Consider the following 26,783-nt stretch of genomic DNA (forward strand, 5'->3'; position numbering starts at 1 on the left):
TTTTTATTCTGTCTGGAAAGTTTTTTTGTCTTTTAACAAGATAACCTGGTATTTTGCATTTAATAAAATCAGCAACATATGTGGATTCATAACCAACTTTTTGCGTTTTTTCTTATCTACCTCTTCTGGGTTTTTTTCTCCTTTATTCTCTTCCTTTAGTTTAATTTTTTTCTTCGTTTTTCCTGCTTATAAGTTTGAAAGTTATAACCCGGCTTCTAAGAGATTTGCCTAAAAATTACAATAATGGCAGGAAAAACACTGTATTTGCTTTACTGTTTTAAATCGGGAAGTGTTATGTAATTATATCCCCTATGTCTCTACTTATGTAATCTTTCTCCTTTCTAAAGTTATGTCTGTGTCTCCTCTTTTTCTCCTTCATATTTATTTTATTTGCCTTTTTTTTTTTTTTTTGAGACAGAGTCTTGCTCTGTCACCCAGGCTGGAGTGCAGTGGTGCCATCTCGGCTCACTGCAACCTCCACCTCCCTAGTTCAAGCAATTCTCCTGCCTCAGCCTCTGGAATAGCTGGGATTACAGGCGCCCGCCACCACACCTGGCTAATTTTTTTGTATTTTTAATAGAGATAGAGTTTCACCATGTTGGTCAGACTGGTCATGAACTCCTGCCCTCAGGAAATCCGCCCATCTCGGCCTCCCAAAGTGCTGGGATTACAAGTGTGAGCCACCACGCCCGGCCTTATTTGCCTTTTTTAAGCATCAAATTTTACTTTTTTTGATCATATCTACATTTTTATTTTCTAGTTCATTATTTCTGCTTATAGTTTTATAAGTTCTTCTACTTTAGGGGATTTATCTTATTATTCTGTTTCAAGTTTCTTGAGTTGAAACAGCATATTTCAAGTCAGGCTTTCTTGTTTTTTAGTAAAAGTGTTTATCTTCGAGACCAGCCTGACCAAAATGGTGAAACCCCGTCACTACTAAAAATATAAAAAATTAGTCAGGCGTGGTGGCGGGTGCCTGTAATTCCAGCTACTCGGGAGGCTGAGGCAGGAGAATCCCTTGAACTCGGAAAGCAGATGTTGCAGTGAGACGAGGTCACACCATTGCACTTCAGTCTGGGCAAAAAGAGCAAAACTCCATCTCAAAAATAAATAAATAAATAAATAAATATAAATAAAAAATAGAAGTGCTTATCTTTACTTACATTTTCTCCTGAGAACTACTTTGAGCATCCCACGGTTTCAGCAAATGTAGTACTCTTGTAGTTCATTTCTAAATTGCTTGATTTTTTCATTTCGATTTTCTCTTAAACTCAGAATTACTTAGGAAGTAATACAAAAAAAGATGGTGAGAAAATTATATGTTGATAGATCTCTTCTTGGCTGTACTTTCACATTCATTTCTAACTTTATTTCACTGTGGTCAGAGCATTGCTCCTTTTAGGAATCACTTGGGGTCTTGTTTATGGGTGAATACTTTGGCAATTTTTGTTCACAGTTCCGTGTCTGAATCGGTTTGTCCTAACTCCCATCCTTGGTTGTTGATTCTATCTGCTTTGTTGCTTCTGTTCCGCAGTACTGGTTTTCCTAGTATGTTTGGTGATTCTTGGTTGTGTGTTCGTTGTATCTGCTACCTGTCTATGAACGCTGCTTCTGTTTGCTGTAATGAATGCAAAGGACACCAGTGAGTTTCATTCGAAGTTGTTGAAGCACTCAACAAATTCGGGTGGTTCTGCCGGGCGCGGTGGCTCACGCCTGTAATCCCAGCACTTTGGGAAGCCGAGGGGGGCAGATCACTTGAGGTCAGGAATTCGAGGCCAGCCTAGCCAACATGGTGAAACCTGGTCTGTACTAAAAATACAAAAATTAGCCGGGCGTGGTGGTGCACTCCTGTGATCTCAGCTACTTGGGAGGCTGAGGCAGGAGAATTGCTTGAACCCGGGGGGCAGAGGTTGCAGTGAGCTGAGATTGTGCCATTGCACTCCAGCCTGGGCAACAGAGCAAGACTCCATCTCCAAAAAAAAAAAAAAAAAAAAATTCGGGTTGTTCTGTTCCCGGGGGCATTGCTCCAAGTAGGACGGCCTCCAGTAAGATGGCTCGTTTACAGCTGGGACACAGAGAACAATAATTTGCCCAAATTCACATATCTGTAAATAACAAAGTCTGGCCATTCTGGCCCAAAGCCCACACAGTTCTCATGATGCCACAGCGCCCGCCAAGTCTTCATAATGCCAACCAGCCCACTCCTGCTTCCGAATCCCCAATAACCAGACAACTCATAGAAGGTTTAGGTATATTTCTTTTTACTCTAAAAAAAAAAAAGAAAAAGAAAAGAAAAGAAAGTTGACAATGATAACCTGCAAACTGCAGAAAGCGCCACAAGTTTCAAGCTTCCCACCTTCCGAACATCACCCTATCCTTCCCCTTCCGTTAAAATCCTAGATGAAAATCCCCGAGAAAGCAGAAGAGGCCCCCAGATGGGCGGATTCCCAATCCCGGACCCCTGCGGCAGGTCGAGGCATTGAAGAAATAAATTAAAGGAGAGGTGGCTCCTGGCTGGCCTTGTCCAGCTCTGTCTCGCAGACCCAGCGGTAGGGCCTCTGGCAGACGTCGTCGTTCCAGCGGCCGTCGTCGGTGAAGTGGGCACAGTCCTCGCCTCCTCCGAGCCCGTGGCCGTACCAGTCGTCCGGCTGCTCCGGCCTCCAGTTCCTGGGGACAGAGCCAGCTGTGGGCCCCAGGAGGTCGGATCCGCAGGCGGGTCGCTCCAGACCCCTCCGCCCAGGGCCCCAGGCGCGAAGGCGGCCGGACCCAGGCCGAGGGAGGGCGCGCACTCACTTGAAGCCCGTCTCGTAGTCCGTCCCGTCCACCCACTTCCAGGGCCCGTTTTGGTCGTGGAGGCCCATCCAGGTGTTCACAGGGCCTATGTGGTGCTGGACAAATTTCTGAGGAGAGAGGAGGTGGGTGGTGATCTCTCCGAGGCCAGCCAGCCTCCCAGACCCTCCGCGTCCTCACCTGCTCCTCCCAGGACGTGACCACCACCAGGTGCGCGTCCTCCAGCCGGCAGTAGTTGTCGGCGTCGGCCCAGGCCTTCCCGGAGCGAGAAAACCAGTAGCAGCTGCGCTCGTGCTCCACCCAGTTGACCGGGCAGCAGGCCTTTTCTGAGCCTGAGCGGGAGAAACGGGGCGCAGGGGCTTAGGCGCTGCCCAGAGGCGCGCGGGAGGCAGAGAGCGGGCCGCGCTGGCCTCCTTACCATTGCCCTGGAGCGCCGCCATCTGACAGCTCAGGCTCCGCAGGTCAGACACGAACTGCTTCACGTGGAGCAGCAGGCTGGAGTGATCTGGGGAGATGGGGCAGAGGGGAGCGGAAGGAGATGCGGAAACCACGGGGAGGGAAACGAGGTCAGCCCTACATCCTCCTGCTGGGACCCGAACACCCATCGCATTGCCACAAACAGCAGCAGAGTTGGCCTGAGAGACCCCCATACACACACACACAACACACCCTTACACACACACTCACACAGACACACAACACATCCTAACACACAGACAATATACAAAACACACACAACACACAGAGACACAACACACCCTAACCCACATACACAAAACACACAACATACACACAACACACCCTCACACACACAAACCCACCCTAACCCACATACATACATATCACATCACAAACACCATCCACATCCTCTTCTCACACACCACACATCCTCTCTTCTCATCTCTCACACCCCATCTCATTCTCACACTCAGACACACACACCCTATCTCATTCTCACACTCACACACACAGATTCACACACACCCCATCTCATTCTCACACACACACCTCATTCTCACACAGACACACACACTCCCTCTCATTCTCAGACTCTCACACACACTCCCTCTCATTCCCACACACACACAGTCTCACACACACACTCCATCTCATTCTCACACTCACACACACATACTCCCTCTCATTCTCACATCCACACACAGGCTCTCATACACCCAAAACACACTCCCCCTCATTCTCACACACAGACTCACACACACACACACGCCCTCTCATTCTCACACACATCCACACACACTCACACTCTTTCTCACACAAACACACACGCACACACTCCCTCTCTGACCTTCACTCAGGTCCTTCTGCTGTTTCTCCAGCTGGGACTCCAGCGACTTCATCTTTCTTCCCACATTGCCTCCTGCGGGAGAGACTCGCTCAGCGTTCCCGACAGCCCCCCAGCCCCAGCCCCAGCCCCAGCCCCGCCCCAGCTCCCTCACCCTGGGTGCTCAAGCCCTTGACCTGGGCCTCGGTGCTCGCTGTGAAGTTGCTGAACGTCTCTCTCAGGCCCCGCAACTCCTGCTGCAGCTGGGAGTCTGGCCAGGAGGGGATGCAGAAAGAACAAAACGGGGGCGCTGTGTCCACCACCACTGCACCCACCACTCCCTCGCCACGGTCCCCCGTCAACACCCCCCAATGTTGCCCCCTTCCCTGCCCACCCCTGGGGCACCCACTTTGGGATCCGATCACACAGACAACCACCAGCAGCAGGAGGCTGAGGCCCAGGGAGAGCAGGAGGAGACGAGGTCCGGAGCAGAGACGCTGCAGGAGGGGCTGGGGAGGAGGTGGCCCTGCAAGAGGAGGGGGTGTCAGGAGCGCGGGGACAGAGGGGAGCCTGGCACAGCTCTACGGTCCTAAAAGGGGAGCAAGCTAAGGCGGCCCTAGTAGTCTAGGAGGAACCATGTACGTGAAGAAATGCGGGCGGTGGGCGACCCTGCAGGGCCAGAGGCAACTGGAAATCGGCGAGAAAAGAGGGCTGGGGAAGGGGGCTAAGCGCTGAGCCGCCCCATCCCACCGAGGCCCTGAGCTTTTGCTGACACCTAATGGCATGACTGCGTCGCTGCAACCAATCCAGGAACCTCAGTCCACCCCCTCCTCCCGCGCCTTGAAACGCAATTGAGTGGCCCGCGCCTCGGAGTCGCTGCTTCCCCTGAAAGTGGAGAAAGGAAGAAGGTTTCTTTCTCTGTCCATGAATTCCACTCGTCTTTGGCTGCGTGCAGGGAGAGAAGGTGCAATAGCTACCCTTCAGGCCCTCAAGTCTTCCACCCAGCAGGGGGAAGAGACACGTTAGCCCTGTCGCTTGAGAGCTGGAAGGTTGGGGGGGCCTGCCTGCCGGGTCTCCTCCGCTGCGGACCCTCCTTCCGTCAAAGCGCGCTGCACCCCACCCCCCAAGAACTTCATCCTTGCTCAGCCTAAACAATTCCCTTCTCGGAGGACAAAGAAATGGGTCAAGGGGAATTTGTTTTTGAAGCAAGAGAGTCTCGTTCTCCCTCAGGTCAGAGACCCCTCATCCCCCCTCACAGAATCCTCAGACCCTTCGCAGAAACCTTTCCCTCCTTCACCAAACTGATCACTGACACACACACGCACGCGCACGCACGACCGGGGTCCCTGGGTGGTGTTGGAAGGGGAAAGGAAGAGGGGGCCTGACTTTGTCATAGGAAGCCGACAGTGACCTCATCTCTCCAGCTTCCAGCTGTTCCCACACCCCCCTGGGTCCACCCCTGAGGGCCAGGAGGCATAGGAAAGCTTTGGGCACCTGTCACCAATAAAGGGACTCCAACCCCACACCCTGCCCCTCTCCTGAGAGAGGCAGCTCCGACACCTTTCCCAGTGTCGGGGGAGGGAGACAGACCCAGAGAAAGAGCCAGGCTCACCGGCAAGAGTAGGAGCTGTGGCTGGGGTTGGAGAACCGCAAATTCTAGCCTTGTAGAGACAGGGCAAGGTGGCCCTCACCTTTTCTGAGCTGATGATGGTCACTCTCCTCATTGTCCAGATGCTGAAGGTCTTGATACTCCCTGGTCATGATAGGGCTGGCGCTGGACCTGGGACTGAGTCAAGACTGAGGCTGGGGCTGAGGTGGGGGCTCACCAGGACTAGAGCTGGAATGAGGGGCCCATCTCTTTACTCCCATCTGATTGACGGCTCCATGGAGACCTTTCTTCTTTCTTTCTTTTTCTTTTTCCTTTTTTTTTTTTCTTCTTGAGACAGAGTCTTGCTCTGTCCCCAGGCTGGAGTGCAGTGGTGTGATCTCAGCTCACTGCAACCTCTGCCTCCGGGGTTCAAGCGGTTCTCCTGCCTCAGCCTCTCGAGTAGCTGGGACGACAGGCGCATGCCACCACGCCCGACTAATTTTTTGTATTTTAGTAGAGACAGGGTTTCACCGTGTTGCCCAGGCTTGCCTCAAACTCCTGAGCTCAGGCAATCCACCCACTCCAGCCTCCTAACGTGCTGGGATTATAGGCATGGGCCACCGCGCCCAGCCGAGACCTTTCTTCTTTCCTCCATCCCCTCCCAGGCCTGACATCCAGAATCCATCCTCTGATGTTTCCCACCCAGCACCCCCCAACACAGCCTGGGTTCCCTCCGCACCCCTGCACCCCCAGCCAGCCTCCCGCCACCTCTCTTCCCATTTTACTTGCTCAGGGTCTCAGGGTCTGACTCCCAGGTTCTTCAGAGCTGTGCAGATGCCGGACTAAGGAGAGGGGCTGAAGCTTGGAGAATGGGGGTGGGTGAACAGCCGTGGACGACGGGAGGGGAGCGGGCAGGGTCCATAGGAGGGCCCTGGGCCCCAGTGTCTCTGTGTCTGCGTGTCTATATGTCCAAACACACCAAATGTGGCATCTCCAGTGCCCGGGACTTTGGACAGTAAACAGAGGTGGAAATGGATTGGAACTTAGGTGAGTGTGGGGGTGGCAGTGGGGGATGGGTTGCCTCTGCTCTCCTCCCCAGGGAGGAGAATCGTGTTGCCCTCACACACGCCAGTCACCTCACTCTTCTGTGCACCGTTTGGGAGGGGTGCCAGGCCAGGAGGGGCTGGGGTGGGATTTGCCATATCCCCGCTCCCTCCCCGTTTTGCCTCCTGCCTCCAAATTCCCCAGAACTATTGGTGTCTCCAAATATCCCTGAACAGGATCAGAGGGACCGGTTCTCTGCTCTTGCCCAATCCAGACCTGTGACCCTGGCACCTGAGCCGCAGGCCCCAGTTTCCTGTGGGGCTGAGCCCCAGGCTTCCCAGCTGTGGCCTGACTTGCTTCCCTCTCCTGGGGAGTAAAGTCCTCCAAGCAGCAGGAGGGCCTGTTTGGTTCCAGGAGAGGCAGGAGAGCCTCCGCTGGGACTGGTGCCAGCAAACCTCCACTCACTGCTACTGTGTGCCTCAGGTCACTGCTTTCATGAACTTCTTTCATTATCCCCAGAGCACATCCCATTTCACAGATGAGAAAGCTAAGGCCCTACAAGGTAAGAGCTTGCCCAGGGTCATGCTGCAAGGAAGCAGCAAAGGGTAGACTAGAACCTGGGCAGCCTGACTCCAGGCACTGCGTTCGGGCCCCAGAACCACACCCATCACACAGAGCCAGGATCCCATCCGGTTGACACAGCTCGGCTCCAGTGTCCCAGAGATGCTAAACCATGGTCCCTCACGGCCCCACGGGGCTTCAGAGAGAGCCATGTGAATTTGAATTATGCTCACTTGGAAATCAGGCAATATTAAAGATAAGTCTCGGCTGTGCACAGTGGCTCACGCCTGTAATCCCAGCACTGTGGGAGGCCGAGGTGGGCGGATCACCTGAGGTCAGGAGTTCAAGACCAGCCTGGCCAACATGATGAAGCCCCGTCTCTACTAAAAATACAAAAATTAGCAGGGCATGGTGGTGGATGCCTGTAATCCCAGCTATTCAGAAGGCTGAGGCAGGAGAATCGCTTGAACCCGGGAGGTGGAGGTTGCAGTGAGCCGATATCATGCCACTGCACTCCAGCCTGGTGACAGAGCAAGACCCCATCTCAAAAAATAATAATAATAATAATAATAATAATAAGTCTCAGCTGGCTACAGTGGCTCATGCCTGTAATCTCAGCACTGTGGGAGACCGAGGTGGGTGGATCACCTGAGGTCAGGAGTTCAAGACCAGCCTGGCCAACATGGTGAAACCTCGTCTCTACTAAAAATATAAAAATTAGCCGGGCGTGGTGGCGGGCGCTTGTAATCCCGGCTACTCTGGAGGCTGAGGCAGAGAATCACTTGAACCCGGGAGGCGGAGGTTGCAGTGAGCTGAGATCGCGCCACTGCACTCCAGCCTGGGGGACAAGAGCAAGACTTCATCTCAAAAAAAAAGAAAAGATAATAAGTCTCACTTTAGGCCCAAATGTGAAGTCATCCAAATCCTATTTTACAGTTACTTCAGTGAGAAAACAAGGCTTGAATTTTGAGAGTTTTCAATGATGTGAGATATTCAGGAACACATCTCTTGCATAAAATGTGACAGCTCTGTGTGTGCCCTCCTTTGTCTGTGTCCTGACAACCACCATGTCATTTTTATGTGCTGGGACAATGGCCAGTGATTTTGTTGACTGTTGGGCTGTTAATTAAACATCCTCTAATATAATCACTTACAATCTGGCTTATTCAGGCAAATGAACCTACATTATTTCGGTCGGAATAGTGGTCACCCAGCTGGGCGCGGCGGCTCATGCCTGTAATCCCAGCACTTTGGGAGACCGAGCCAGGCGGATTACCTGAGGTCAGGAGTTCGAGATTAGCCTGGCCAACATAGCGAAATCCCGTCTCTACTAAAAATACAAAAATTAGCCAGGCGTGGTGGCAAGCACCTGTGGTCCCAGCTACATGGGAGGCTGAGGCGGGAGAAATGCTTGAAACCGGGAGACAGAGGTTGCAGTGAGCCAAGATCGCGCCACTGCACTCCAGCCTGGTCAACAGAGGGACACTCCATCTCAAAAACAAAAGAATAGTGGTCGCCCTGGCAGAAATAGTGACTAGCCAAGAGCACAAGAGGCACGTCGGGGATGATGTAAACCTTCAGCTCCTGGGTCTGGATGCTGGTTACACCGTGCTGGTGTTCAGCTTGCAAAGCTGCAGAAAGGTATGCACTTATGTGCATTTTTCTGTTTGCACATTATACTGGAGTAAGGCGCCTTCAAATCTGATTTCTACTCTATAACCACATTCCCCAAACTCATTGATTAGGGAGCAGTGCTTGGATCAGTGCTGAACAACACCCTCCAAAGCCAATAACATTTATTCTTATTCTTTTTTTAGAGATGGGGGTCTCATTGTGTTGCCCAGACTGGTCTCAAATTCCTGACCTCAAGTAATCCTCCCTCCCCAGCCTCCTGAGTAGCTAGGATTACAGGTTCATGCCACCACCCTTGGCAAAGCCAGTAACTTTAGAATGGAAGTCAGAGATGGAAGGCAAACAAATAATACCATGTATCAGGCCACTAACTTCCAAGCCCTCTGCAAAATACCAGAGATAATACTGAAAACCAAAAAGTAGCTAAAAACAAAACTATGCCACAATGGTGGTAGACTGATGCCCTCTGAGAATTCATTCACCCTTTACATTTATTCCTTTAAGAACATGTTAGGCTGGATCTGGTGGCTCACATCTGTCATCCCAACACTTTGGGAGGTCAAGGCAGGAGGAGCGCTTGAGGCCAGGAGTTTGAGACATGAGTCCTGGGCAACATGGCAAGACCCCATTGTGCCTGTAGTCTCAGCTACTTGGGAGGCTGAGGTGGGAGGATCACTTGAGCCCAGGAGTTGAGGCCACAGTGAGCTATGATGGTGCCACTGCACTCCAGCCTGGGTGATAGAGTGAGACCCTGTCTCAAAATAAGTAAATTAATTAATTAAATTAAAGTTTATAGGCCAGGCATGGTGGCTCATGCCTGTAATCCCGGCACTTTGGGAGGCCGAGGCAGGTGGATCAGGAGGTTAAGACCAGCCTGGCCAAGATAGTGAAATCCTGTCTCTACTAACTAAAAATACAAAAAAATATTAGCCAGGTGTGGTGGCGGGCGCCTGTAATCCCAGCTACTCGGGAGGCTGAGGCAGAGAATTGCTTGAACCCAGGAGGCAGAAGTTGCAGTGAGCCGAGATTGAGCCACTGCACTCCAGCCTGGGCGACAGAGCGATACTCCGTCTAGGAAAAAAAAAAAAAAAAAAAGATTATATACCTTGGTTAGGGTAATCACTCTGTGGTTTATCCCTGTGTATGTTAATAAATTTGAATGCCTTTCTTGAAAATATATTTTTTGGCTGGGCGTGGTGGCTCACACCTGTTATCCCAGCACTTTGGGAGGCCAAGGCAGGCGGATCACGAGGTCAGGATATCCAGACCATCCACGCTAACGCGGTGAAACCCTGTGTCTACTAAAAATACAAAAAAAAAAAAAAAATTAGCCAGGCGTGGTGGCGGGCACCTGTAGTCCCAGCTACTCGGGAGGCCGAGGCAGGAGAATGGCGTGAACCCGGGAGGCGAGGCTTGAAGTGAGCCAAGATTGCGCCACTGCACTCCAACCTGGGCGACAGAGCGAGACTCCCTCTTAAAAAAAAAAAGAAAAGAAAAGAAATTTTTTTGGCCAGGCACGGTGGTTCACGCCTCTAATCCCAACACTTTGTGAGGTCGAGGCGGGCAGATGGCTTGAGCTCAAGAGTTCGAGACAAGCCTGGATAACATGGCAAAACCCTATCTCTACCAAAAATACAAAAAATTAGCCAGGTGTGGTGGCACATGCCTGTGGTCCCAGCTACTTGCGAGGCTGAGGTGAGAGGATCGCTTGAACCTGGGAGGTGGAGGTTGCAGTGAGCCGAGATCATGCCACTGCACTCCAGCCTGGGTGACAGACCAAGACCCTTTCTCTATGTGCCTGTAGTCCCAGCTACTCAGGAGGCTGAGGCAGGAGAATGGCTTGAACCCAGGAGGCGGAGGTTGCAGTGAGCCAAGATCGCGCCACTGCACTCCAGCCTGGAGCGAGACTCCGTCTCAAAATAAATAAATAAATAAATAAATATTTTCTTTAATAAAAATTAATAACGTTTTCAAATATTGAAGAATTTTAAAGGATATGGACCTTGGATTTTCCTTGTGGAGAAAGTCTCCTGTATTAATTTTGTATTGCTGATAACAAAGGAAGACCCAATAAAGAGTTGCAGTCAGGGCAGTGGTGAGGTCAGATCTGTGAGTTTAACAGCCTGGCCTTGGAGTGGGTGATGGCTCAGAGATGGTTTGCCCAGAGGCAGGGAGATGAGTCAGGAGGCTGCTGCATTGGTCTCAGTGAGAAACTGCGAGGCTGGAGGCCAGACAGGGAGGGCCAGATGAGCAGAACTTTAGCAGAGGAATGAAGTGGACCTGTAGCTACTGAATGTGCAGTCAGGAGGGGACCAGGGAGGTGGGGGACAGTGGCACACCTGCCCAGGGTCCAGAGGCTACTGTAGATGGGTCTGGAGTCTGAAGAGACTTATGAGCAGGAGCCTCTGAAAGCAGAGTCGTGGGCAAGGTCCAGGTGTGGCAAAGTGCCCCGTGGCGACCCTGCCCCGTGGTGACCCTGCCCCATAAGAGGGCATGGTGGAAAGAAAGCAGCCCAGGACAGTCCCTGCCTGTGGGAGAAGCAGAAGGAAGTACCCAGGACTGCCAGTCATCCAAGCTTCAGGGCCAGCTCTGGGGACCATGAGTACCAAGTTAAATATTGCTAGGGAGGCCACGCGCAGTGGCTCACGCCTGTAATCCTAGCACTTTAGGAGGCCGAGGCGGGCGGATTGCCTGAGCTCAGGAGTTGGAGACCAGCCTGGGCAACACGGTGAAACCACGTCTCTACTAAAATGCAAAACAATTAGCTGGGTGTGGCAGCGTGTGCCTGTAGTCCCAGCTACTCTGGAGGCTGAGGCAGGAGAATTGCTCGAACCCAGGAGGCAGAGCTTGCAGTGAGCCAAGATCGCGCCACTGCACTCCAGCCTGGGTGACAGAGCGAGCCTCCATCTCAAAATATATATATATATATATATATATTTTTTTTTTTTTTTTTGCTGGGGAGAGATAATGGAATGAACTTCCCATAAGGGTAAGTCAGGAAGACTGGAGTATTTTCAGACTGGGGGAGGCCTGAGCCGCTGGTGAACAGAGGCGAAGGGGCTGGAAGCAAGAGGGCTTGTGGCTGCTGAGCAAGAAGCTTGCTGAAGGCCGGAGGCTCCAGGAAGATGCTCATGCTGCAGAACCAGGCTGAGGCCCTCCATCAGCCAGACCTGCTCCACCTTGCCCTCATCTGGAAAATGGGTTCGTGCCTGGCTCAGAGTGCTCATCAAGGTTAAATGGGATAATGAGTGAAAAGCACCTAGCGCAGTGCAGGCACACACCAGGCGCTCAGCACGTGCTAGCTGATTTTATTTTCATTATTCTCACTAGCAACACAGCCATGAGTTGCGTTAGACCTCCAAGGCCTCTTCCAGTGTGGGAGGAGGAGAAAAGGGGGAAGATTGGGATCAGGATGGCAGAGGATGTCTGTCTCCACACCCCAGAGGGTGGTTAGCAACTTCACTGGGACAGAGCTGGAGGCCCGGGGGTTATCTGAGTTAAGACAGTCCCTTCCCCTGCTATGGAGAAGGATTCCGAGCTCCCTCATCCTTGCCAACCCTCTCAGAGCACTTTCCAGCCTCATGTTTGGGATGGGCCTGTGCACCCAAGGGCTGTGGCTAGACCTCCTCCCAGGCCTGCAGGGAGTCTAACACCCGCAGATCTGAAGAAGAGGCACCTGAACAAACAGGCAGGAGGGGCAAAGCAGAGGCTCTTCACAAACTTCCCAAAGAGGGCGGCTTATGGTCCCATATCTAGAAGAGGCTGAGCAGGAATTGGGTTGAGATGAAGCAGGGGAGGTTGAGGAAAAGGAAGGCTGTCCTCCAGCCTTTCGGGCTGGAGGGCTGTGTGCCGGGGCAAGGGAAGAGGGGAACCACCAGTGCTGAAAGGAGCAGACGGGCCTCTGAACACAAGTTTAAATCTGAGCTGACACAACCCACCCCAAGGACTTCGATATCCCATCTCTGCAGTTGACAAGAAGCCAGCCTGCAGGAATGGGGGCCCAAGCTCCCTGTCTCCAGTAGGGTCTCTCTCCCCCAGGTCTCTCCTCAATGCCACTCTGTCTACCCCAGGCACACCCACCTTTTCAACCTTGGGACAGCCGGGATTCTCTGACCCAGGACCCTCTCTATACCTCTTTCCTACTTTTTTTTGAGGCAGAGTCTTGCCCTGTCACCCAAGCTGGAGTGCAGTGGTGCAATCTCTGCTCACTGCAAACTCCACCTCCTGAGTTCAAGAGAGTCTCCTGCCTCAGCCTCCTGGGTAGCTGGGATTACAGGCACCCGCTACCACTCCCAGCTTTTTTTTTTTTTTTAGTAGAGACAGGGTTTCACCACGTTGGCCAGGCTGGTCTTGAACTCCTGACCTCGTGATCTGCCCACCTCAGCCTCCCAAAGTGCTAGGATTACAGGCGTGAGCCGCCATGCCAGGCCTGCCTCTTTCCTATCTTTTGAGGGTAAAACTTGTTAAAACTCCAAATGATTCCAGGCTTTAACTTTTGGGCTTACGCATATCTGAAAATAGACCAAGAGGCCAATGACAATAATTGCTACCATTTTCTACCATGTGTCAGGCACTGTGCTGAGGGCTTTACATGTACTTTCCCATTTATTCCTCACAAGTTAGATAGTTATTTCCATTTTACAGCTAGGTATACTGAGGCTTAGAGAGGTTAAGCTCTCCCCAGAGTGACAGTGATTCCACCATCATCCCTCATCCTAACGCCAGCAACAGCCTAGCTGGCTCTCCATTGCCCCCTGCTGTGTATTCCCCTTCACACCCAGAGTAACCGGCTCATGGTTCCCTCCACAGGGAACAAACAGGCCTCACACGTTCCTGACAACAATCCCAAATGCTGCTGCAAGGGGCCTCCCTGAGCTCCCGGTCTAAACCAGCAAGGGCCATCACTCTCTTTCATAACAGCACCCATCATTGTCTAAACACTCTGTTTTCACGTACTCCCTATAGTCTGTCATCTCCACTGGATGCACCCAAAGTTCCTTAAGGACAGGGATGTTGCCTTCCCAGCGTCTAGAACACTGCCTGGTTCCAAGGAACATCCAAGTATTTACTGAAATAAATAAAAAGTGTGGGGAGAAGAAGAGCCAGGATGTGAACCTACGTTGTTTGGGAGCCCAGGGCTCCAGTGCATTAATTACATTGCCTCCTCAAGCGTCCAGGGAAGAATTCTCCATGGCCTTGGAAGAATACAGCCCCAGCTGCAACCGTGCTTCCCCTGAGGAATAATGCGTGGAGGGAAACAGGAAGGAAACTTTTTTAAAACAGTATGTATTTCTATATTTATTTGAATTGTTGTCAGATACGTGTATCGATTACAATTTACAAAATAATGCATGCAGGCCAGGCGCGGTGGCTCATGCCTGTAATCCCAGCACTTTGGGAAGCCGAGGGGGGTGGATCACCCAAGGTCAGGAGTTCAAGACCAGCCTGACCAGTATGGTGAACTCCCTATCTCTACTAAATACAAAAAATTAGCCGGGCGTGCTATCATGCACCTGTAATCCCAGCTACTAGGGAGGCTGAGGCAGGAGAATCACTTGAATCCGGAAGGCAGAGGTTGCAGTGAGCCGAGATCACGCCACTGCACTCCAGCCTGGGCAACAAGAGCGAAACTCTGTCTCTAACAATAATAATAATAATACATGCAAAATTATGTGATTCTACCCCATCCAGGTCAAGTATGTGATTCTGCCCCTTCTAGTTTAACACGCAGACGCATTACCTGCACATACCTTCCTCAGCTCCTAGATTTCTCCCTTCAGCTCACGGTAGAGAACGTTATCACAGCCTCAAGCCATCTGCTATTACACAGAACCAAGCTAAGAGAAGGATTATTTGAAAAACATCCAGGGCCGGGCGCAGTGGCTCACGCCTGTAATCCCAGCACTTTGGGAGGCCGAGGCAAGCGGATCACTTGAGGTCAAGAGTTGGAGACCAGCTTGGCTAACATGGTGAAACCCCGTTTCTACTAAAAATATTAAAAAATAGCTGTGTGTTATGGCGTGCATCTGTAATCCCAGCTATTGGGAGGCTGAGGCAGGAGAATCACTTGAACCCGGGAGTTGGAGGTTGCAGTGAGCCGAGATCGCGCCATTGCACTCCAGCTTGGGCAACAAGAGTGAAACTTCGTCTCAAAAAAAAAAGGAAAGAAAAACATCCTCTGAAGCAGTGCTTCTCCACCCAGCGAGACATCAGAATCACCCGGGAGCTTTCCAGAAATGCAGACCCCTGGTCCCCATCCCCAGGATCCTGATGGACTCGGTCCTGCATAGAAAATCCTGCAGGGCAATACATGGCTACTGGTTGAAGTGACACCCCTTCAGCGATCTCTGCCTCTATTCTTGGACTACTTTAGGCTTGAACGGCCATGCCATCCACAGAATCACTACCCCTGGGTTGGTCTCAACTTTAGTCAAGAGTGGCTACAAAAAATGCCCTTTTGCACTGTTTGGGATTTAACCACCACAACTCTTAGGGCCCTCTGCCTCAGCCTTACCCACTGGAGCACCTGAGAATAGTACCCCAGCAGGTGCCTCCAAAGGTTCATCTGTGCCAAACACATGAAGAAGGCAGAAGGCTGAGAGTTACCATTCTATAATAGCAGGATCTGAGAAGCTTCAGTTAGGACTTAGGGCCAGGAAAACGTGACTCCCTAAAAGAACTAAAATTCTTTCTCCCTTATAATAAAGAACTAGGTAATTGACAATTTCCTTTTTTGCCATGGCTATCAGGAAGCTCAGAGATCACATTTACCCTCACAGCTCGTATACATTTCTCCAGTTTTCATCTTTGGCATTTAGATTCTTATTTTCCTACCCTCATTATTTACAAAGCTGCCTCAGATCTTTCCCATAGAGATAGGACATAAAGGCCGGGCGCGGTGGCTCATGCCTGTAATCTTAACACTGTGGGAGGCTGAGCCGGGCGGATCACCTGAGGTCAGGAGTTCAAAACCAGCCTGGCCAACATAGCAAAACTCCGTCTCTACTAAAAATACAAAAATTAGCCAAGCGTGGTGGCAGGCATCTGTAATCCCAGCTACTCGAGAGGCTGAGGCAGGAGAACCGTTTGAACCCAGCGGGCAGAGATTGCAGTGAGCCAAGATTGCACCACAGCACTCCAGCCTGAGCAAACAAGCGAAACTCTGTCTCAAAAAAAAAAAAAGGGGGGTGGCACATAAAGAAACCTAGCGTATATTCACACAGCATTTCTTATCAGCAAAACTCTGTAACGATCATTTCCAGGCCGGGCGCGGTGGCTCACGCCTGTAATCCCAGCACTTTGGTAGGCTGAGGCGGGTGGATCACGAGGTCAGGAGTTCAAGACCAGCCTGACCAACATGGTGAAACCCCGTCTCTACTAAAAATACAAAATTAGCCAGGCACGGTGGCAGTAATCTGTAATCCCAGCTACTCAGGAGGCTGAGGCAGGAGAATCACTTGAACCAGGGTGGCAGAGATCGCAGTGAGCCGAGATCAAGCCACTGCACTCCAGCCTGGGTGACAGAGTAAGACTCTGTCTCAAAAAAAAAAAAAAAAAAATCATTTCCAGATCCTAGCTCTGTCCACAACTCCATGAACATGAATGAAGGAAGTTTCCTCTCTATTTTCCTTTAGGGACTGTTGTGCTTCCCAACAGGACTGAGACAGCCCGGCGGGGATCACAGCTGGACTAAGTTTGCAGGGCCCCAGACAAGTTCCAGCCTCCCCTTTCTGGCCTGTCATGACTTTGGACAGAGGTCCAGACCTTCCCAGGCCCAGTCTTCACCAGCTCGGGTTCCTTGATTTGCCAGTTACCTCCATGGCCCGTTTTCCAGGCCACTAACCTCTCTGGCTTGGAGTGAAGAAGGGTCTGACTCTGCTGCGCCCATCTCCCTCCACACCCAGGTCCCAAATAACCAGGCCACACACCGAGTTTCAAGTATCTGTCTCTTCCTTTCACTCTCTCAAAAGAAAAAAATAAATAAATTGCAGAAGGCGGCAGCATTTCCAGTCTTCCCTGGCTCCCGGACACCCGACCCCCGACCCCTGCCCCCCACCCTCCCTCCCGCATTTCCCACTCCCTAGACCCATCCCTCCCTTTTCCCCAAAAAAATTCCCAGGAAAAAAAAAAAAAGCCACATTTAGACCTTCCACTCATGCAAACCGGCAAAGAAAAAAGGTGGGGGCGTGTGGAAGGCAGGGGCCCGCTGCGGAGGAGTCCCCTGCTTCTCCCCCCAAAAAACCACCTTTGAGAAGAAAAAAAGTGGAAAAAATAAATGAGAAATCAAGGGACATGGGGAATTACGATGAGGGCAGGGGTGACCCCAGACCCTGCCTTAGGAGAGAGCGGAGGCCTGTGGCCCTGCATCCCTGCAGCGGGTGCTCCTCGAGGGCGCCCTGACTTCTGGAATGTGTGTGGGAGAGGATGGGGGAGGGCAGGTGGCCCCCGGTGGGTCTGTGTGTGCAGTGGGGGCGGGCGGGGGCGGGGACCCTAAGGAGCAAAGGCTCGGAACAAGGAGCCCAGCTCCCCCCAGACCCCAGGTTCCTGGCGTTCAGGAGCCCGGTTCTGGGGTGCGGGGATACATGCAGAGGAGTGTCCCCCCTCCAATAGGCTGGATCCAGTTAGAAAGGAAATAAATAAGAAGGGGTGGGAGGGAGGCCGGGGGGAGCCAAGGGCTTGGGCAATTCAGTTCAGACCAAGGGCCCAGGTGATGGAGGCAGGGCGAGTCCAGGCCAAGCCAGGGCAGGAATCAGAGTCTCTCTCGGGCTGGAACCCAGATGTAGGGGCCTGAGAGGTCCTCGATGACACGCTTCACCTTGTGGTAGATCTCCTCAAAGCTGTCACCCTCCACGATGGCTGGGAGTGGGGTGGAGCAGGGAGTGAGGCCAAGGAAGGGCCAGAGGACACCTGGCCAAGGGGGTTGCACCAGCCCAGAGGAAGGGACACCTCTTTCCAATTCTCCAAGCCATGAGTCATGGCGCTGCACCCGCCCACAGGGGCACCTTTTTTTTTTTTTTTTTTTTGAGATGGAGTTTCACTTTTTAGCACCAGGCTGGAGTGCAGTGGTGCGATCTCTGCTCACTGCAACCTCTGCCTCCTGGGTTCAAGCGATTCTCCTGCCTCGGCCTACCGAGTAGCTGGGATTACAGGTGCCCGCCACCACGCCCTGCTAATTTTTGTATTTTTACTAGAGACGGGGCTTCATCATGTTGGCCAGGCTGGTCTTGAACTCCTAACCTCAGGTGATCCACCCGCCTCAGCCTCCCATAGTGCTGGGATTACAGGCGTGAGCCACCGTGCCGCGCCCACAGGGGCACCTCTTTCTAAGCCATCCACTAGGGGTGGCGGGGGAGCTCTTTCTAATCCGAGCAAAGGCACCCTACGTGCTGGCAACAGCCTTGCTGTGGTCTCACCTGAGAAGCACTCTGTGAACTCCTGCTCCAGCTTGGTGGCTCTGTCGAAGGCTTTGCGGGCTTGCTCCTCTGTGATCCGCTTGTTAATCTCTCTGTGAAGAGGGAGGGAGAGCAGGCCTGAGACTGGGCCCACCTGACCCTGCCTTTTATCTCCTCTATCCAGGAATGTTAAGTATTCTTCTATTTGGAGCACATAGCAAAAACAGAAATACAATTCCCAATATCCTCTGGAGCCATAGATGAGACCCCACCCGCAACTGCCCCAGCCAGGTGTGGCTACTCCAGGGACATCTACGGAGCTTCATCCTTCCAGCCTTCAGCCCCAGAGATGGGATTCGGACTCCAATTCCCAACAACCCTGGAGGCCCTGACTTGCCCCAGCCGGTATGCCCCAGGGGCTGCTGGGAGATGTAGTCCTGTCTAGCTCAAGGCAGGAGAGGAGGGGAAAGGCCAGATTCCCCCACATCCTCTGGGGTCCAGGGATCCCTCTCAGGGGCTGCTGAAACCGCTGTCCAGGGTTCTGAAGGGAGAGTTGACCGCAGAGGCCTTGCGAGGCCCAGGGCCACAGGTGTTGGGGGAGCAGAGGGAAGGCCCCCAGGACCATACTCACAGCACATTCTCCAGGGAGCGGGGGCGGATGAAGATGGCGATGGGGTGCAGGTGGGCCGCCTGCAGCCGCCGCACGGCATTGGCCGAGACATCGAGGATGCAGTGCTTCCCCTGGGGGCAGGCAGGGTGGGCGGAGGGGGGCCAGCGGGTGGCAAGAAAGGACAGACAGCAGGACAGACAGAAAGGACAGACGGGGAGAGGTGGGGAATGGGAAGTTGGCCGAAGGGGAGTGACATGGATGTCAAGAAACACGGGGGCAGCGAGTCAGGCAGGAAGGGGGTATGGACAGAGTAAAAGACAGAGAGAAAGGAAAGGGAAGATGGAGAGCACGGGAGAGGGCAGGGACAGGACAGAATGGAGGAAGGGAGGAGCACCAGGCAGGCAAGGACCCAAGAGATGGTGGCAGAGCCGGGGCAGCAGCGAGTGGGGCGGGGTGTGCAAGGCAGAGGTGACACAGGCAGGAAGGAAAGCCAAGAAAAAGGAGAAAGGAAGTAGGATAGAGGGAGGAGGGAGGGGAGGACGGACAGAGGACAGACAGATGGAAGGAACAAGGAGACAGATGGGAGGGAGTGAGGCAGATGGAGAAAGGAACCATGGAGGGAGGGAGGGCAGGGTGAGGAGCAGTGGGGAAAGGAAAGGAGTTAGCAGAGGAGTGGGAGAGGGGAGCGGGGCCCCAGGAAAGGGTGAGGCAGGGGAGAGGGCCAGAGGGGAATCAGGAAAAAGGGAGGGACCCAATGGGGAAGGACAAGCCACCAAAGACAAGGCCATGGGAAGAGAGGAGAAATGGGGCAAGGAGAAGGGAGTGGGGAGAGAAAGAGGCCAGATGGTGGTGGGGAATTTGGGGTCAGGAAGCGAGGGAGGCGGGAGAGAGAGCAGGGGCAGAGAGCAGGCGGTCAGACAGAGTTGCCCAAGAGGAGAAGGAGGTGGAGGAGCGGAGTCGAGACCCAGCAGAGAAAGAGACAGAGAGAGAGAGAGTTAGAGAGAGCTGGAGGGAGGCAGTGGGGTGGGGAGAGGGGAGAAGGAAGAGGACCGGGTGCCCACCAGGTCCTACCTGCTCTGCCACCTCTCGCACGGACTGGACGCTGGTCCCATAGAGGTGGCTGTTGTACTGGCCGGCCTCAATGAACTTGTGCGCCTGAATGTCCTTCTCCATTTTCTCCCGGGACGACACAAAGTGGTAATCCCGGCCATCTATCTCATACTCCCGCTTGGGCCGTGTCGTATCTGCCAGGAAGTCACCCCACCCCCCAAAGATCTAACCACCATCCCTCTAGCTTAAATCCTGCCTACTTCAATCAAATCCCCATAGTGTCCAGCTGGTCCTTTGGTGAAAGGGAGCTGCCAGGGAGACCAAGACTGCAGAGGCCAGAACTGCTTCCCCTAGCACCCTCCAGGGCCTCCAAGTCTCTGGCCTGGGCATGGGTACTGTGGAATGAGAGGGTGGCTGAGAAACACCCCTTCTCGGAGAAACCCTGTATCTCCCTACACACCGATCCCCCAGGAGGCTCTGCCTATGGCCCCAGGGATGGGCCTCCCCCGCCCCAACCCCACTTCCACCTTCTCCTCCATCCAAGGCCCCAGCACTCACGGGGAACACAGGATCCAAACTTGTCGGGGAACTCGGAGAGAAGATCATCGTTGGCGCGGTCCTTGGTGGGCCCAAGGATGATGATGGGGCGAGCATAGTGCACTGTAGAGAGAGCCTGGCTTAGGCCGAGCGCAGGGTTGGGGGAGCAGCAAGCGCTGGGGCCGAGGCAGGGGCCAGGGCTCACCTTCCATCTGCGTCACTGTCTCGTAGCTCAGAACCGAGTCTTCTCGACCTGGTGGGAGGTGGGGCATCTGCAAGGGGTTCTGAAACAGGGTACCTGGAGCCCTGTCTCCCCCTTGAGGAAGCAACTCAGTGCTCCTCCCACCCACATCTTCCCGAACTGACCCTACCTACCCTGTGATCCAGAGCTGGAGCCCCAGTCCTAGGAAGAAAAAGCAGGCCATGGGGTTAGTGATGAGCTCAGCTCCATGAGCCCTCACATTTCCACCCAGGCTCACACCCTCCTCCACCTACCTTGGCCTTTAACCTTGACCACTCTCGTCGCTCAACCCTGTGGGATACATGGAGGGATAGGCGGGTAGGGGAATGCCCAGTGAGGAACCCCGCCGCCCCCATGCTCCGGGCCAGCCAACAACCCTTTCTCCATGTTCCGGGGCAGCTGACACCCCTTCTCCTGCAGCCCTGGACGCTGTGCTCCTCAATAAGGAGTTGTCCTTCCCAAAGGCTCATGGGAGCCACGGACCTCAGGAGGACCCAACAGACAAACCCCTAGGAGTTCAGAGGGCAAACCCATCCCCTGTTGGCTGCCCACCCCAGGGGAACTTGGGAACTTCAGTGCCTGTGGCAGGAAGGCTACAGAGCCCAGGAGCCTCACCGCCGTTTGCTGGGGATGAACCCAATGTCATCGGTCTCACTGTCAGAGTGGACCCGCCGTGCCTGCCACCACTCCTCATCACTAGCATCGATGACATGCAGCACGTCCCCAAAGCGGAAGCTCAGGGCCTGGCTCAGGAAGCCGCAGTCCTTGGTCTTGTCGTAATCAAACAGGGCCCTGGAGGGCAAGTGGCTATTGGTCAGAGCCCGGCTGAGGACTCCAGGAAGGATGCCCCAGTCACCCTGAGACCTGGCCCAGAGGTCTGCAGATGGCACTCCCATGGGAGCTATGGATGCCGAGGAACCCAAAACTGTGTGGGGACCAAACGCTGACTATAACTCATAACAACTATTAGCCATCACTCAGTCCACACTGAGCACAGTTTCCAGAGGGAGGGCTTGAACTTGACCCTCTCAAGAAAGCAGTTTGGGCCGGGCGTGGTGGCTCACGCCTGGAATCCCAGCTGACTTTGGGAGGCTGAGGCGGGCGGATCACAAAGTCAGGAGATTGAGACCATGGTTAAACCCCGTCTTTACTAAAAATACAAAATATTAGCAGGGCGTGGTGGCGGGTGCCTGTAGTCCCAGCTACTTGGGAGGCTGAGGCAGGAGAATGGCGTGAACCCAGGAGGCGGAGCTTGCAGTGAGCGGAGATCACGCCACTGCACTCCAGCCTGGGCAACGGAGCGAGACACCATCTCAAAAAAAAAAAAGAAAGAAAGAAAGAAAAAGAAAAAGAAAGCAGTGTGCAGTACACATGCACGTCATAAAGTCACAGGGGTAACTTTGAATCTGCCCAAATTCATAAGAAAAAGAAAATGTCCCGTGTTTCCAAATAATGGTTACCCTTACCAGTATCAAATTTCTATCAGTAAGTCACAACCCCTGGGGTCAGAACCAGAGCAGGAATGAAGATGCGGAGGAAAGCAATGGGCCTGGGGAGGAGGGAGGAGACCCCGGGCCCCCTGGGAGTGTGATAACCAGATGACATTCCCCCTGGGAGCCACCACACAACCTCTGTGGTCACTGGGAGTCAGAACAACCTTGGGGACCAACCGGACCCGAGCAGGGAGGAAGGGAAGAGCAAGGGCTCAGGTGGGAGCCAGCGTCTGGGTGGCTGGTGGTAACATTCAACAAGAGGGAAACTGCTGGCACAGCAAGATGGAACCCAGGTCCACGGCAGGATGATGAGCTCAGTGTGGGACATGTTGAGTGTGGGACGCCTGTGGGACATCCCGGTGGAGATGGCCAGAAAGCAGATGGCCAGAAGTGCAGGTCTTGACCTCTGGAAAGAGGTCAGCCAGGGCAAACACCTCCGAGAGACATCTGCAGAGCACAGCAGCAGAGGAGCCCATGCAAGCCACAGGGCCAGAGAGGGAGAGAAGTGGAGGGGTGACCCCCGGGGGCAGGAAAGAGGTGTGTTTTGGCAGAAACCTAAGCCACAAAAAGAGTCAATGGAGACGAGCCCTAAGAGGGGAGCAAAATGCCGCTGGAGAGACGGGGGCAGGCACCACAGAGCTGCAGCCCACCTCTCCGGGACTGCCCATAGGGACATGAAGGCTGGGGCAACACTCCAAATACCCTAGAGGACCCTGCTTCACCAAGCACTAACCTTTGAGATGCCAAATTATGGGGTGGCCTGGGAGTCCCGGGGAAGTGCTGGGATGACCAGGGGCTAGAAGGCAATTGGGATACTTGGGGCAGAGGCTATTTTCCCATCGATAGGGAGTACTTCAAATGTTAACCTGTGCAGCCAAGCCCATGAACCCTGGCTGCGCCTCAGGCCTGGGGTGGGGAGCTAGAGCAGGCAGGGTGGAGAGGAGAAGCAGCTGAGGCCCGAGCCAGGCACAGAGTGCCCAGGAATGCAGAGGGGCTGAGGAGCCCGGCCCGGGAAGCCTCTGACCTGATGTAGAAACCCCTTTTGGGGTTGCTCCGCAGGGACGCAGTCCCTGAGCCCAAGCTGCTGTTCATGAGCTGTTCCCGAAGGTCGTGGATCTTGGCCTCGAATCGGCTGTACTCTGAGGAAGGACAGGGAGGTTCCTGAGCTCTGTCCCCATCCTACTGCCACCCCTGTCCTCCCCTACTGAAGCCATCAGCTGACAAAGAGTTCTAAGGGCCATTTTAGCTCATAAGACAAGGAACTTCCAGCCTGATACCTTCTGGTTTATACTGAGCGATGATCGTGACCGTCTGACCCGCATTCTTCAGGGCAATGGCAGCCTGCTCGTGGCTGGCATTTCGGAGGTCAACACCGTTGACCTAGAGAGAGGACGACAGGCTATGTCACCAGAGACAGGAGGCAGCACTTCTGGGTCCAGGTGGAGCAGGGAGTGGTACCGCAAGAGGACTCGGCTGCAGCCCACCCAGGCCCCTCCCCAAGAGCTCTGCGCTCTGCCCTGTGGGGAGGGGGTGGTGCAGGTAGGGGCAGGCCTTCCCTCACCGACAGGATCTGGTCCCCCTTCCGCAGCTCCCCACTGAGGTCTGCAGGGCCCCCGGCCAGGATAAAGGAGATGAAGATGCCTTCACCGTCCTCGCCACCCACGATGTTGAAGCCCAGGCCCGTGGAGCCCCGGTGTATCACAATTCGCCTCGGTTCTCGGGGAATGTCTTCCTCCCCGAGCAGGTCCTTGGCCACTGGAGAGTAGCGCCGAGGGGAAGTGGGGGTCATGGCTGTGGGGTAGTCGGTGCCCAGGTAGCTGCTGTGACTGATCTCATTGTCCAGGTGCTGGGAATAAGCTGAGGAAGACAGGGCAGAGATGAAAGTGCCTGGAGGGAAACAGCACCCGCCACCCAACCTTCTCCCCGGGATGCCAGGAGAGCCAAAGTTAGGTGGAAGGGAAGGTATTCTGCCAGAGATGCCAGGGTGGGGTGGTAAGGGGATATCAGATCACAGTGACATCAGGGGTCAGGAATCTATAGGTGACATCAGAGGCTGGTTGTCCTAGGGGGATAAAGGATTTGAACGTTATATGTCCTCAGTATGCCAGGGATAGGGAAGTCAAAGGGAACATTAATATTACGCTTTGGGGGTTTTCTTTTGGTTCCTGTGTCACTCAAATCTCTTAATCCATAAAATTCTTCTCTCTCTTTTTTCCCCCACCTCCTTGCCATCCATTCGTTGAAAAAACTAGGTCATTTGTCTAAAAGAATTTCCCACATTCTATGAGGGAAATTCTTTTTTTGGTTTTTTTTTTTTTTTTTTTGAGAAGGAGTCTCAGGCTGGAGTGCAGTGCCATGATCTCAGCTCACTGCAGCCTCTGCCTCCCAGGTTCAAGTGATTCTCATGCCTCAGCCTCCCAAGTAGCTGGGATTACAGGTGCATGCCACCATGCCCAGCTAATTTTTGTATTTTTAGTAGAGACAGTGTTTCACCATGTTGTCCAGGCTGGTCTGGAACTTCTGACCTCAAATGATCCACCCGCTTATGCCTCCCAAAGTGCTGGGATTACAGGCATGAGCCACCTTGACCAGCCTATGAGGGAAATTCTAACAGGGAAATTACTGCTTACCCTCCTGTGGTTTGTTTAGCCTATGCCTCTGCCCCTGTATCTCCTGTAAACTGGCAGTTCATTCTGGAGGCTTGATCAGTTTCAAGTTCAATTCAGAGTTTTTTTTTAGTAAGTCCTATATACTTCATAGGTAGCGCTACGTTCTTCCTACAGCATCACCACAGGATGCAATAATGCCTGGTTGTCTTTCTGTCAGGTAAGATTAATGGTAGGTTCAGGGTCATCAGCCCAGTCCATCCATTATCTAGTGCCCCATCAGCCTTTCAGATAAGTTTTAGCCACACTGACAATCACCGCCTGGTTCTGATATGTATCAAGGACTGCAAAATGGTGGCGATTGTCATTTACTAGTGGGAATTCTTCTGTAAAAAAGAAAAATCTCGGCCAAGCATGATGGCTCACGCCTGTAATCCCAGCACTGTGGAGGCCAAGGCAGGCGGATCACTCGAGGTTAAGACTTTGAGACCAGCCTGGCTAACATGGTGAAATCCCGTCTCTACTAAAAATACAAAAATTGGCTGGGCATGGTGGCTCACGTCTATAATCCCAGGTACTCGGGAGGCTAAGGCAGGAGAATTGCTTGAACCCAGGAGGCGGAGGTTGCAAGGAGCCAAGATTGTGCCACTGCACTCCAGCCTGGGCGACAGAGCGAGACTCCCTCTCAAAAAAAAAAAATCCTCCAGCTTGGGTAACATGGTGAAACCCTATCTCTACAAAAGACAAAAGTTAAAAGTTAGCTGAGGCTGGGCGCAGTGGCTCACGCCTGTAATCCCAGCACTTTGGGAGGCCGAGGCAGGTGAATCACAAGGTCAGGAGTTCAAAACCAGCCTGACCAAGATGGTGAAACCCCGTCTCTACTAAAAGTACAAAAATTAGCTGGGCGCAGTGGCAGGCGCCTGTAATCCCAGCTATTCGGGAGGCTGAGGCAGGAGAATTGCTGGAACCCAGGCGGCAGAGGTTGCAGTGAGCCAAGATCATGCCACTGCACTCCAGCCTGGGTGACAGAGAGAGACTCCATCTCAAAAAAAAAAAAAAAGTTAGCTGAGCATGATGGCACTCGTCTGTAATCCCAGCTACTCGGGAGGCTGAGGTGGGAGGATCGCTTGAGCCCAGGAGGCGGAAGTTGCAGTGAGCGAAGATCACACCACTGCACTCCAGCTTGCTGGGTGACAAAGCAAGACCTGCCTCCAACAAAAAAAAAGCAAAAACAAAAAACAAAAAAACAGCCCTATGTCAACCTATTGGTTACTCTCTGAGGTAGTTTGCACTCGAAAGGGAGGATAAATGCATGCCTCTCTCTGCATGCCTCTCTCCCTTTATTCACCAATTTCAGAATGAATGAGATTGCCTAGCATCCTCCAGTTTTTTATTTTATTTTATTTTATTTTTGGATGGAGTTTCACTCGTCGCCCAGGCTGGAGTGCAGTGGTGCAACCTTGGCTCACTGCAACCTCTCCCTCCCAGGTTCAAGGGATTCTCCCACCTCAACCTCCCGAGCAGCTGGGATTACAGGCGCCCACCACCACACCCGGCTAATTTTTTGTATTTTTAGTAGAGACGGGGTTTCGCCATGTTGGGCAGGCTGGTCTCAAACTCCTGACCTCAGGTGATCTGCCTGCCTCGACTTCCCAAAGTGCTGAGATTACAGGCGTGAGCCACTGCGCCCAGCCAAAATATTTTTAAGTATTATTAGGACCTTAAAGATTTTAATATATTTAATGAGTTTTCACTGGCCAGTAGAAGCCCCTTCAGTTTGGATCCTGTGTCTTTGCTGAGACCCTATTAGTCTTGGATACCTTCCTTGTTCTCCAGTATGAAAGAAGTTAGAAGCTCATCTTATACATTTATTGCCAAAGATTTTAAATTGGCTGGGCATGGTGGCTCAGGCCTGTAATCCCAGCACTTTGGGAGGCCGAGGTGGGCGGATCATGAG

General features: G+C 53.0%; 2 protein-coding genes across 16 annotated transcripts in view; both read right to left on the reverse strand.

The window, feature by feature from the left end:
* Positions 1–2,244: 2,244 nt before the first annotated feature.
* On the reverse strand, positions 2,245–6,200 carry ASGR1 (asialoglycoprotein receptor 1). 2 transcript variants are annotated; one of them, XM_032138746.2, is made up of 8 exons: positions 5,764–6,200; positions 4,482–4,598; positions 4,248–4,343; positions 4,097–4,168; positions 3,209–3,295; positions 2,971–3,122; positions 2,794–2,900; positions 2,245–2,667 (listed from the first exon to the last, which is right to left on the reverse strand). In XM_032138746.2, the coding sequence occupies exons 1-8, from the start codon at positions 5,831–5,833 to the stop codon at positions 2,493–2,495; spliced, it is 876 nt and encodes a 291-aa protein (XP_031994637.1). In that variant the 5' UTR covers positions 5,834–6,200; the 3' UTR covers positions 2,245–2,492. The 2 variants fall into 2 exon arrangements, with proteins under 2 accessions (XP_031994637.1, XP_058287424.1); XM_058431441.1 differs by lacking the exon at positions 5,764–6,200 and adding an exon at positions 4,848–5,053 and having other exon boundaries at positions 2,315–2,667.
* Positions 6,201–16,829: 10,629 nt separating this feature from the next.
* The window catches only part of DLG4 (discs large MAGUK scaffold protein 4), a 30,546-nt gene continuing 20,592 nt past the window's right edge, over positions 16,830–26,783 (reverse strand). For all 14 annotated transcript variants that reach the window (XM_032139717.2, XM_058431035.1, XM_032139715.1 and 11 more), the window contains 12 exons: positions 23,782–24,077; positions 23,498–23,600; positions 23,245–23,359; positions 21,343–21,519; positions 20,982–21,018; positions 20,862–20,889; positions 20,692–20,739; positions 20,508–20,609; positions 19,971–20,143; positions 18,921–19,030; positions 18,311–18,402; positions 16,830–17,753 (listed from right to left, as the gene is read on the reverse strand). In XM_032139717.2, the coding sequence (XP_031995608.1) occupies positions 17,647–17,753; positions 18,311–18,402; positions 18,921–19,030; positions 19,971–20,143; positions 20,508–20,609; positions 20,692–20,739; positions 20,862–20,889; positions 20,982–21,018; positions 21,343–21,519; positions 23,245–23,359; positions 23,498–23,600; positions 23,782–24,077 (1,388 nt within the window). In that variant the 3' untranslated portion in view covers positions 16,830–17,646. The remainder of the gene's footprint in view (positions 17,754–18,310; positions 18,403–18,920; positions 19,031–19,970; positions 20,144–20,507; positions 20,610–20,691; positions 20,740–20,861; positions 20,890–20,981; positions 21,019–21,342; positions 21,520–23,244; positions 23,360–23,497; positions 23,601–23,781; positions 24,078–26,783) is intronic.

Source organism: Hylobates moloch, unplaced genomic scaffold, assembly GCF_009828535.3.
Source record: "Hylobates moloch isolate HMO894 unplaced genomic scaffold, HMol_V3 SCAFFOLD_19, whole genome shotgun sequence".
NCBI classification, from domain to species: domain Eukaryota; kingdom Metazoa; phylum Chordata; class Mammalia; order Primates; family Hylobatidae; genus Hylobates; species Hylobates moloch.

What these genes read in the sequence shown, in the direction of transcription:
- ASGR1 (XM_032138746.2), bottom strand. Translation starts at nt 5,833, where the DNA reads ATGACCAGGGAGTATCAAGACCTTCAGCATCTGGACAATGAGGAGAGT. An exon ending in GCAGAAGGACCTGAGTGAAG is followed by an intron (nt 3,296 to 4,096) that starts GTCAGAGAGGGA and finishes CCATCTCCCCAG; the next exon opens with ATCACTCCAGCCTGCTGCTC. An exon ending in GGCGGCGCTCCAGGGCAATG is followed by an intron (nt 3,123 to 3,208) that starts GTAAGGAGGCCA and finishes TCTCCCGCTCAG; the next exon opens with GCTCAGAAAAGGCCTGCTGC.